Source organism: Varroa destructor, unplaced genomic scaffold (genome assembly GCF_002443255.2).
Source record: "Varroa destructor unplaced genomic scaffold, Vdes_3.0 BEIS01000007.1, whole genome shotgun sequence".
Taxonomy (NCBI): Eukaryota; Metazoa; Arthropoda; class Arachnida; order Mesostigmata; family Varroidae; genus Varroa; species Varroa destructor.
The window spans coordinates 34,323,929-34,336,057 of record NW_019211460.1 but is presented as its reverse complement, the minus strand read 5'-3'; the positions used below and the strand labels follow the sequence as shown (position 1 = coordinate 34,336,057).

General features: G+C 39.9%; 2 protein-coding genes across 5 annotated transcripts in view; one reads left to right on the top strand and one right to left on the bottom strand.

Annotated features, from left to right (window-relative positions):
* Positions 1-140: 140 nt before the first annotated feature.
* Positions 141-2,593, top strand: LOC111253972 (uncharacterized). 2 transcript variants are annotated; one of them, XM_086975845.1, is made up of 3 exons: positions 141-542; positions 1,538-1,671; positions 1,970-2,593. In XM_086975845.1, exons 2-3 carry the CDS (start codon positions 1,545-1,547, stop codon positions 2,410-2,412), a joined length of 570 nt encoding a protein of 189 aa, XP_086831971.1. In that variant the 5' UTR covers positions 141-542; positions 1,538-1,544; the 3' UTR covers positions 2,413-2,593. The 2 variants fall into 2 exon arrangements, with proteins under 2 accessions (XP_086831971.1, XP_022670032.1); XM_022814297.2 differs by having other exon boundaries at positions 143-542; positions 1,538-2,389.
* A 361-nt stretch (positions 2,594-2,954) lies between these two features.
* The window catches only part of LOC111254763 (DNA repair nuclease APEX1-like), a 14,096-nt gene continuing 4,921 nt past the window's right edge, over positions 2,955-12,129 (bottom strand). For 2 of the 3 annotated variants that reach the window (XM_022815948.2, XM_022815947.2), the window contains exons 2-4: positions 5,649-6,334; positions 4,883-5,276; positions 2,955-4,433 (exon numbers count right to left, since the gene is read on the bottom strand). In XM_022815948.2, the coding sequence (XP_022671683.1) occupies positions 4,061-4,433; positions 4,883-5,276; positions 5,649-6,144 (1,263 nt within the window). In that variant the 5' untranslated portion in view covers positions 6,145-6,334 and the 3' untranslated portion in view covers positions 2,955-4,060. The remainder of the gene's footprint in view (positions 4,434-4,882; positions 5,277-5,648; positions 6,335-12,129) is intronic. The other variant, XM_086975844.1, reaches the window with a different exon arrangement.

Here is a 12,129-nt window from a genome sequence, read left to right as displayed (position 1 = left end):
CCCTTGTAGAACAATCGCAATACTAAGGTTTTTCGAAATTCTACGGAGTCACTGAAGTAATCAGAATCGACAAGCTAAATGTAACGCAGTATAGGATTGCACCATCAAGTATGCGCGTCTGCTACGAAACGGTGTTCCGAGGCTGCACTAGTCAGCTGTTAATGCAGGCGCGTTTTGCAGGTCCGAGCAAGAGAAGAAATACTTGCATGCAGCTTTTTTACTGATGCTCAAATTTCGCTTTTCTTAGAGATCTAGTAGCTAGGAGTATTCGCGGAGATGGTGAGAGTGGTCTGGCAAGCGAAAGGGACGAAAATAAACAACAGGTGTTTTCTCTGTTTACATTCACTGTGGGTTACCATCAAGTCAGCGAACATTGTCGTTTCGAAATAGCGTGTGTGTTTGTGAATTGTGTAGCTGATGTTTTTGGTACTCCGGCTGGACTTACAACTAAACACGTGGTGAATTGCGGTCGACGCTCACGAGACCGCTCTATTTTGTGTAGACAAGTAGTCTTCTTTGAGCGCAGGCTGTTCTTACATAAGGTAAGCAATACACTGCTATTTGAGACAAATTACTTCGGGCTAAATTTAGATATGTTCCTATAAAGCTGTCATAGTGTTCACTAAATGCAGTTCCTTGCTGAATAAAAATATACTTTGTATCCGCGTGGCACGCGCCGGTTATATGCGCTGGTATATAGTTGATGTTTATAATTTTTTTTTATACCAATAGTATGAAAAATTGGGCATAGTGATAGTATGTTTGGGAATGTAGGTTAAGTCATTGAAAACAAGTTAAGGTTGGAACTGATGAGATACATATATCGCTTTTGCGATGCTTCGATGCTTCTAATTTTTAGCAACGCTTTAATTAAAATCGTTGTGAAAATGTTTAATAGTCATAAGGTACTTGTTATTGCATTAAGGGCTACTTAAATGCAGCTGTTTTTTTTATACATTCGATCCACTAGTAACCTCCGTGGTCGAATATATGCAACGGCATACTGCAAACAACTTGCGCGTCTTTCTCATTAAAAGACCTTATCCTAGCTTGAGATTACTGTAATCTTCATTTGTTTACTGTGACAGTAGTCGATGACTTTGTATGATTGACCATTATAAGTTATATATCCAAATAGTAGTTAAAAAAAGTTCCAAGAATTAATCGTGGGTTTTGATTTTAAAAGGTACCACCGTGCTTGAATGCATTATTTTAATAACTCGTTAAGGTACTATCGTCGTTCACAGCACAAACATGATTTTCACCACCCGAACAATATTTCGTTAATAAGACCTGCTGTACTAAATACAAGTAAATACATACTTATAATCGTATATGAGGGCGAAAGAAATTCATAATCTTTAGCGACTGTAAACCCAATCGATTACGTTACCATGCACTCGATCAAATAAGCAGCCTGTATATGTATTTTTAAAGAAGACATATGACCTTTTTTACATCTGTTTCCCAAGGTCTTTTTCACTGAAATTATTAACAACAAGTAAACGCTTTATATGTCGCACTTGTTGTGTTTCAGAAGAGTGATGTCATTCCGCGGAGGTAGAGGTGGTCGTGGAAGTGGAGGCAATGGAGGATTTGGGGGCCGCGGTGGAGGATTTGGTGGCCGTGGTGGCGGTGGCGGACGAGGCGGTGGCCGTGGTGGTTTCGGAGGTAGGCCAAGTTTCCAACAGGACATGGGCCCACCAGAGGAGGTTGTGCCACTTGGCTTTTTCCAGAACACAGCTCAGAAAGATATCGTTGTCAAAGTGACGATGGGAGACAAAGTCCCATACTTTAATGCGCCTGTCTATCTCGAGAACAAAGAGAAGATCGGTATTATCGATGAGATTCTTGGTAATGTCAAAGATTACTGGGTGTCGGTCAAGCTAAACGACGACGTAAAAGCTAATTCGTTCAAAGATAAAGAGAACTTTTACATCGATCCAGCCAAGTTACTGCCTCTCGAAAGATTCCTTCCAGGCGCACCGCAACAGCGTGGCGGCAGTGGCCGAGGAGGCCGTGGTGGAGGCCGCGGGGGCGGTGGAAGAGGTGGCTTTGATAGGGGTGGCCGAGGAGGTCGAGGAGGTGGTTTCGGAGGTCGCGGAGGCGGTTTTGGAGGCCGCGGTGGTGGTTCTGGAGGTCGCGGAGGCAGTTTCGGAGGTCGCGGAGGCAGTTTCGGAGGTCGCGGGGGTGGCGGTCGAGGTGGGTTCGGAGGTCGTGGAGGTGGACGAGGAGGACGCGGAGGGTACTAGGCGACATAAAGAGAAACACGAGGAGGCAAAATGGAATAAAGAAAAATGCGAAGAGAGAGACGACGGAAGCAAAGCCAACAATACAGAACATTACTGCTGGCGTTCAGTTGGAAGTACTGCGTTTAATGAGCATTTGTGCTCTTTAGGGATACTTGTGTAATGTGCGAGTAAGCGTCATGTATAGGGGGCGGGAAAAACCGATAAATATGATGAAACAAGAAATAGTAATAATAAGGTTAAGCGAAAAAAATGTTATCATGTATATATAACAAATCCATTAAGCAATCCTCACTATGAAAATACGTTGAAAAATAAATGTATATGTGCTGCTTAGAAGCGTAGGTTTTGCCGTGTCCTCATTTATAAAGCTTAGAGTGCATGAATACCACAAACGTAACAGCAGCATAGTTATGGCACGTATTGCGTACGAGCTTTCTGCTGAACATATTGAACTTTACTAATCATAATATACTCAAACATATTGCTCTAATATTCGAGGCATATAGAAGGATCCCTTGGAACTGTAGGTTACAACGAACGTGCCCATTTCTACTGATGCGACTCCTAAGCCTTGTATGATAATGAAGCATTGCTTTAATAGACATATGTAGTTAGACATAGTTCATATATTTCCGTGATGCCGGCACGAATCCATATGCGGGTATTTATTGAGAAAGGCCGCGCAAAAAGTACTTCGTAAGGTCGTATTCATTTTTTTTTTATTGAATACTTCTATCAGACATAAAATCGTAACACATTTTAGGTACAAAAAAATCCTCAAAATTTTAGCAGCTCGCCTCTTGTAACACGTTCTGTCGACAAAATAATAGAAATTTGTTGGATTGGCTATTATGGAGGTACATATCCTGAAAAACAGCGTCAAACTTTACAGGAAAACGAGGACGTGTATAAAATTAGCACCCGTGTCGAGTGAGCAACTGCAAATGCGCAGATCATTCAGAGAATTTATTTTAATTTGTCCACTTCAAGAACAGGATCTCCTGAAGTTTGCCGAAATTGATTTTAAGTGATTTAGTTATTTTTATGTTAGAGAGGTTACAAGAGTTGCTCTAACTCTACGGATCTTCTAATTGGTCGAATCGATTCCCAGTCTTACTTGAATAAAGGCCGGTTCGGATAAAGGAAAAGAAACTGGAAATAGAGAATGAGGCAAGCTTATATTTTAACATCTTTATACCTAAAATTGGAGATGCTAAAAATGGAGGATCATTTAAGCCGTAATGACGCTTTAGATTTTTCAATACTCGATGTTTTCGCATATTTTATTGGTTCATATGGGTTTAGTCATGTTCTTAGCAATGCAAGAGGCGAGCCATGAAATAACCTTCAGTTAATTAAAGAAGCTATCTCAATGACAGCTTTTTTGCTTTTTGCGGTTTGTCGCTGTTTACCTCCGCAGTCTTCTCTTTGTACGACAAAACTTAAAGGCAGGCTATAGGCGGCCAACATAAACATAAAGAAATCATTTATGTTCAAAATTAATAACACTTTATTGTTATTACACATATTGTTATTATTGTTTAAGATCTGATTCTTACAAGAGTTCATAAGTACATATTGGAACACTCGTAACCCACAGATATTTCCTATGTACAGTTATTTTCATATATTAGTGCGTCTTTTGCGTACTAGTGAAGTTACGCAATTAGTGCCTGTAGTAATTTATGGAGGCAATATACAGCTAGGATTTTACGAATTTCCTCGTTCTTTTAAATAGTGGCTGCGCTATGATCAAAGGTGATGCCCAACTCGCGGTTGTGCATGCTTGTGGGTAAAATTTTCTGATATTACTTAATATGTAGAACAATAGGACAGTGATCACTTCCCATTACTTTATCCCTAATCTCATTATCAATGACTTTGCTCACGAATTGTTCCGACACAATAAAGTAATCAAGGCGCCAGCCAATATTTTTCGCGCGAGCGTTCATCATGTACGACCAGAATGTGTATGCTTTTGTACGGTTTGGGTAGAGTTTGCGGAACGTATCGACAAAACCCTGCTCGAGCAGAGCTGTCAACCCATCACGTTCCTCCTGGGTGAATCCAGCATTACGTTTGTTGGTTTTGGGATTGGCCAGATCGATCTCCTGATGAGCCACGTTCAAATCGCCTGTCAAGATGACATGCTTTTTCTTTTTCAGGTTGCAAAGATACATTCTGGAAAATAGTCGAACGAGTGAATAGCGTCAATGAAGCATTTTGTTCTCATAAAAGCTAAACGCCTACACCAAACAAAACTTTCGAGTTTAAAAATGTGTGTTGCGATATATAAAACAAGAGCGGGTACCGGGAAGGTCTTTTGTCCTGCGCAAGTTTCTTGGAAAATATATTTAAAGGTATTACAAATATTAAAGAACTTTACAGAAAAGAAGTTGGCTAATATTTACGAAATATTTTAGGGCCCTATGATAGATTTACTAGATAAAGATTAAATACGTTCAGAGAATGTTTTATTTCGCATTCTTTGAGAAATCACGCATTTATGAAATCAAGCAATTTATGAAAGTAATGCTGTGTCAGCACAATGGCTATCAAACATACTTAAATTATGCATTTGCTTTCGCCGCAATCGGGTGCGTTCACGGTACCCAACCATAGATACAAACCTGAAATCTTTGTCCCATTTCATTCTGTAGTCCAACCTAACAAGGCCCCGACCAGCATTGGGGACGTAAGCATTAATCAAGAAGAAATCTTCAAACTCCATCGTGATCACCCGACCTTCAGCGTCGTGTTCGTTCACGCCAATGCCGTAGGAAACGTTAAGGGGCTCTATTTTGGACAGGATGCCCACACCAGAGTAGCCTTCCTTGTCTCCGGCCAGGAAATAGCTTTTATATCCTCGTATCGATTCTAGTTCCTTGGGAAGCTTATTGTCTGAACACTTTGTCTCCTGAATGCAGAATACGTCGGGAGCTTCTCGATTAAGATACTCAAGCCCTCCTTTTGGTAGCCACGCGCGAACTCCATTGATATTCCACGAGACGATTTTGAGCGAGCCTGAAGCGTAAACACGTTTGTAGGGTTGGTTGAAAAAAGATCAAAGAAAAACTTTTGATATGTTGATTTGTTACAGTTATTATTTGGTCAGGTCGATAGTAGTAAAGGATAGCGGAGGGTGATACTTTATCTAAGCACATAACTTATACTTGGCAGCGTTTTAAGATATATACATCTTCATTTACCTCACAAAGATGTTTTTTATTAAGCTCAGATATCATTATAATACGTTCTCAGGCTTTGGAATGATTCACTACGCTTAATAGGTTTAATATCCTCCGCTGCATATTACAGTGTAGCTGGATTCAACGACAATAGTATAATCGGAATTCCATCAAACTCAATAGCTGCTTCCGGTGTAATTTTTGTTACCTTTTTTATCGTAGTTAACAGCAGCATTGCTTTCGTCATCTCCTGCATTATTTAAATCCTTAGTTTTTACGACCTGCTTGTTTGTAGTCAACTTTTGCTTCGATCCATCGGTAGAAGGAGAGCTTTTTTTAAAGCTTCGTTTAGGTTTCGGCTGTTCCACGTCTTCAGATGAGCTGTCAGATTTCTTCTTTCGTTTGGAAGTTTTTGGAGCTGGTTTCTCGTTGGAGTTCGACTCGTTTTTATTGTCACTTTCTTTGTAGCTTTGTTTCTGCGCTACTCTTTTGCCTCTGGTTCTTTGATCAACTCCTACTTTGTCAACCTGATCTGCTGTTGAGGATCCGACAGCCGAGCTAGCCTTGACCTTTTTGGGAGGCATACTTATTTTATAGGAAGCCTGAACGAGGAAACCTGACAAACTGACAATGTGTAATGGGGCTTTCGGCTGAAGAACAGACGAAGCCAAGCGAACGCTAGCGATCAATGCGCGACAAAGCATAGCCAACAGACGGTTTCATCAAAACATGGCTTCGACAGGAATTGTTCTTTGCTGCAGAAGCACAACACGGCGCACTTGCTCTAGGACAAGGCCATGCAAGTGTCTCGCAGAGAAATGGCGCGAACACAGCTTACGAAGTAATCGTTCTCGCGGGCTTTTAATGCTGACAAAGAACAAATGGGATGTTTCCCTTGGAGAACAGAACAGGAGCTTTTGTAGTTGTTATATTTACTTTAGTTTATGTATATTATGTTGTTAATATGTTGCAAGTATCCAACGTAATTGCAAATTTTACCTGCTAGTAACTTAAGTGGAGTATTATATATGGCGCAGATACGTAAGATGGTAATAACTAACTTTCTATTTTAACTAATACTCAGTTGCCTGATTTGTTGTTAACTTACAGAATATGCAAACGAGACACCAACATACAAAACTATAGAGAAAAGACATCCCAATAACGAAAATTAAATTAAGTACAGTTTTTTAAGTAGATACACCAAAGAGTATTTCTACAGTTCACCGCCGTTCCATTGGGGTAATTTAGCTGGGTAAATCTCTGCTCGAAAAACTCAGGGGTTTTTAACTTGAGCCCATGAAATCAACGTGTGTTACCGAAAGAAAGCAGCAGATATATCGTTCGTAAACAGAGAAATCCGTCTCATATTCGAACAGTGGTGGAGGCCCATAAAAAGAAAAAAATAACTAAATAGGAAAGATTAGTTTCTTTGAAATCCTAGCACTGACTTAAGTGTGCCAAAAACGAGATTACCTTTCAACCAACTTGATAGTTCCTTTATCATGCATTTGAGCTCCGCATTTAGCCATGTACGAAACGTTTATTATGCAACAAAGATGCGCACTGTATTTTAAATTTACACATGTAAAGGCGTTGAAATAAACTGAAGTATCTGTAAATATGTCGACGTATAATTCATTACACGAACTCGTATTTAGTTTATTGCTGTGAGCTAACTTAACTGCAAATACGAGATGTCCTAAGATACAACACTTATTTATTTCTCAACTTTTTATATAGTACCTTAAGGTTTTTGTAAGGATTCAAAATATCTTTGGTGAAAAATTATATTAAACATTGTTTTATTTGCAGGACAAATTTTCTTTTCTTCCAAGCCCTTTGTACGTAAACTCAATCTTCATGAATAAATATAGGCCTAGGCAAAATTCATGGTTATATGAATATTCCTAAAAAAAAAAACTATGAAGAACTTGAATCGAATCCTACCATGATACCATTTCGAAGAGATACTTCAATACAAGTGGTGTTGGACTTTTTGCGAAGATTCGCACAATTTCGAGAGGCACTCGCCTGACGGTCTCCATAATGATGAGACTATTATATTATCATTTTCGTTAGTGTGAATAAGGCAAGTTACTAATGTCGGCTCTGTGGAGCTAACCAATCCTTCGGGAAGTTTCTTTATCGTCTTTTTCAGGCTCCAGTAGCTTCTATTGAGTACCTGAGAAACGCTTGTCTTATACCAACCTATAAGATCGGCTAGCAAACTAGAGATGTTTCATGCTCCAAAATATTTTAATACACTACTTTATTTGACACTACCCCTTTAGTTCAAAGGCTTTATCGAATCGCTAGTCCTTACCATTGGGGCTTAAATGTGGAGTCCACATGGAGAACCCGGTGCCTGCAAAAATCGCACTGCGCTTTTCTTTACAGACGGGAAAATGTTTGTGCGAGGTTAAAAGTTTTTTTAGCCATCATCAATCATTTATTTGAAGGGTCAAAGCGATGCGGTCGTCAGATGATTTGTTTCTTAAGCGGTTTTAGATGAATAGAAAAGTAAACAATGTTGCGCCAGGTGCAGTTTTATTTTGTTACCCAAAGCTGATAGATAGCAACGTAGATAGCTGATGTACATTTCGATCTTCCCATTGAGAATGTATGATCTCTCATCGATATCGAGATCTTACAATGGGGTAATTTTTTAATTGAGTAGCAACGTTACAAAACCAAATTGGCAGTATTGCCTTCAGGGCGTCGCTTCGATCATCTATTTAGCTTGATTTTTAATCTGCTGCGTTCATCGAAATCATATTGTCAGTATAATCGAACTCGATGGGAGGTTTAATAGAAAAATAAATTATTTGTTTTTTTATCATAGAGCCGAACCTACGCACTACGTATTGAAAATATATAACAAAATATTGATAACTACAACAGAAGCAAAAATTTCGTACAGGGCCGTTGTGTTAACTGCATATACGCTATAACTGCATGCATTTTTAGCTCACACTTGTGCTTGTACCTATATGTATTGGTCTCTCTTGGTTGCAAAAGTTGTCTGCGTTTTTCGCACTTGATTCTGATTTCGGCAGATTCGCGTAAGGCTTCGATGTGACTTGTCTGCTCTATATGTACAGAAGCATATGGATCACCAACACCATACAAAAACTGTCGTCAGTACCTGGTGGTCTCTGTTCGAAGTCCGAGCAATTGATATTATACGTTATAACATCCATATAAAAATACAAAATGCATGCCGTGCCGTCTACGGAGGAGTCTTATGGCTGATATGTGAACGTGTGCATGCGTGTAGATACTTCGGCGGAGATAAGAACATCGCCTAATGACATTTTTACTTCGTACAGTTTATAACGCGTATAGCAAATGTTCGTGGGCTATTAACCTACTTTCAAATGTCATTTAAGTTCTGTCACCAGCCATGTTTTCTACAGTTGCTGCGGCAAATTTGTGCCATGCGACCTTTTTCCGACCTCCCAGCTGCTCGCCTTTTGACACTGAGCGTCGTGTTTTGAATAAATGTTGCCGCCTTCGGTCTTGTCTTATCACGGAATGGCAAAGAGGCTTCGCGCCTTCTTCGATACTCGTTTCCGTTGCATAGGTTGCTGTTGCTTAGGAAGTCGACCAATTCCCATTTTAAAGCTTAATACTGCATACTGTACTAGTTACATTTTTCTATAAGGTATATAAAGACATTGCGCTGGGGCTTGGTGCTAGACTTTATTGTCTGGCGAATATTGTCTCCCTTCTTCTTGGTTCCCTTGACGATAATGTAAGGTTTCGGCCGTATGTCGATAGCATTTTCATCTGATGATACTCCGCCTACTCAAGGCAGAATTTTACCCGTTTCGTGGTCCGCAGGAAAGAGTACTAAAATAAATACCCGGGTTTCATGCCACCTTATATGCTGACAGTTAGACGGTAACTTAAAGGAAGTTTAACGGCGTCGAAACGTTTGCGCCCGACTACACGGCAAGCAATTCGTTAGAATCTCATTCTAATTGACTGTGACTATCGATAGATAATTATGTGTATGATGCTTAAAGTATCGTGAAAATTGCCCTCAGTCAATCGTTGCAGGTTTAATGAATGTACTTTAGCCTGCTATGACTCTGAGAAAAAAAAATTAATTAAGAGCACTAAGCCTCTGCTAGTATTTATAACAACAGGAATGAATATATTGGATTGATACAATAAACACAAACAGATTGGAACCCTATCATCAAGCGCCTTGACCTCACCGTGTGTGCTATCAGCATCGTGTGTACTCTCTATACATCTGTTGGCGGAATCAAAGCAGTAGTCTACACAAACGCATTTCAGTTGGTTGTTATGCTCATTGCGATGATCGTCATTGTGATCTCTGGATATGCTCACCTCGGCGGCTTCAACAGGGTTTGGAAAATTGCGGAGCGTGGGAAGCGAATTCATTTTACCGAGTTTGTAGCTGTTCCTTTAAGAGTGAAGTCGTCACGATGATTTGCTCTTGTGATATTTTTAGATTGGCTGCAGTAACGGTCCCTTTCATACTTTAGCCTTACGTAGGAGTGTAATGAATAAAAAAAAAATGGTACCATATACCTTTTGTCAAAGGCAAATAACTAATGTACATTACTTATTTGCTTAATAGATCTCCTGAGGTATCACCTGAGGTAGTTTGAGGCCCTTCTCTCTCCCTATGTTCTGTATTTAAGTGCTGTTTGTAACAGTTGGCTCCCGGTGTGCCAGGGCAACAGTGCGGGTTCGACTGGTTTAAAAGTTCACAAAACCATTTAGAGATCACAAGAGTTCAAAAGATCATTTAGAGATGAACATATTCATCTTGGATATGATTAATTCGTTTTAGAAAATAATTACATTATAGTTTATTTAAGGACGCATTTCAAATGTCGTTCTACTTTCTTCCGTATTGTTTGCTGAAGAAACTGAGGTTATGTTCCTAAAGACTTCACATAATAAATCGTTATGCTAAAGTCGAATGTTATAGCACTCTGGCAATGTTAAGCGCTTTGTAGAACAAAGTTCAAAGAATTCAAGTGCATTTACATTTTAACGGCCTTCGCGGGCATCTTCTGTGCAGAAGCATAACATACTATTATTTATATGTAAAAGCATGATCCAACGTTCGAGACTTATACAACCCGTATACTCTATCGGCGCCCATTAAGGCGTTAGTAGGTAACCTGAATTTGATCTGATTTCCAACTTTTATTGTTATTTATGTATCTATATATTGTTGCCGACACAAAGTAAAACAAGTTATTATGCACATGTACATGGGCGTACGGTTCATGTGTGTAACGCTGTCTTTTCCTTAGACATGAATTGCCCAGGCATCTCACGATGAAATGCAGTTACGAGATGCGTAAGCGATTACTGAATTCTAGTACCACATAAACTCTCAGCTGTGCTGTTTGTGACAGTTATTATGCCTTTTTTGCGCCGCCATTGTCATGTTTACTGTGATTAGTCGGTCACGGGTCGTGTTACATTCGTTAATCTTTGCTTTAGAGCAACTATTTTACACAGTAAGTGACGACATTTTCGGACTAACGAGTTTCTCGTAACGCCAGTGTCAGCCATCGCTTTAATCTGCTCTGCCTTCGTGGTGTCTTACTTTCGATGCGTGCCGATCTTCCTCATTGGCACGCGTCTGCAGCTCGCTAAGATGTCATCTATCTTAGGCAGATTATTGCATTTCTACTTGTTCATCACGCTGCCATTTCTACGTGCACCTCAACCTCTGCCCAGTTTAGTCGAACCTCTGCCAAGTAGAATTTGTTTATTACCCTGAATCGTTTTCTTTTCTTTTCAATATTCATCGAAGGGGTTTTCGCGGGCGGATACATCTTCGGCTGTTGCTTTTGTTTAGCCATAATGGCGCTAATTTTCGCCTGTGCTATAAAATCACGGGACACTAAACCTGCACTGTACACTACTCGTCTTGTCTCTTGCAACCTGCCTCCTACTAGTTGGAAAGTAACTGCAACATGTTTAGACCATTCTATAGATTTAGATCGAGAAGATCAGGAGTAACAATCTTTCTGGAGTAGAAGTACTTATAAACTGGTATTCAGGACTGAGCCTATAAAAAACAACTTTTCGTCGAAACTTCTTCGGGGTATGTACGGTTCATAAATAACGGTGTTGTATAACGAAAACGTACACATGACGCAGTCGAACTAATTTTCAGTACATAGTTCGGAAGTATTTCATTCGATGATTGTGTGAGCGATAGCTGGGTGATGGCTTATTGTCTTTGGGCGGTTCGCGTGATGCGTCGTTTGGCGAATTTTATTTCTTCGTTTCTGTGCGCCTGAACTAGAACTTTGGTTTTTTTTTTGATAACTTTCGCAGCGAGGCCCAACTGACTTATCTTCGTCTATACGAGAAAAATACGTTCTATAAATTCACCAGTCCCTTCTAAATGGAGAGGACAACAAATAGGAATAACTTTAAGTAAAAAGGTAAATGTGAAACTAAAGTTTATGCAGCACATCATCTAGCCACTAAGGACGTATGTCTTTGAACAGTTTGGAGATATTTTGGCTTACTTGATTTACGTGGGTTAACGCAGTTAAATTAGTTCTGTCAACTCGAGGCCAACGAGAAGCTTCCCTTGTAGTGCCGGAATGGCTGGGTAGTTTTACGATCGTTCTTTCTTAATCAAGGTGGAAGCACCCGATTTTATGGGGCAGCCATTC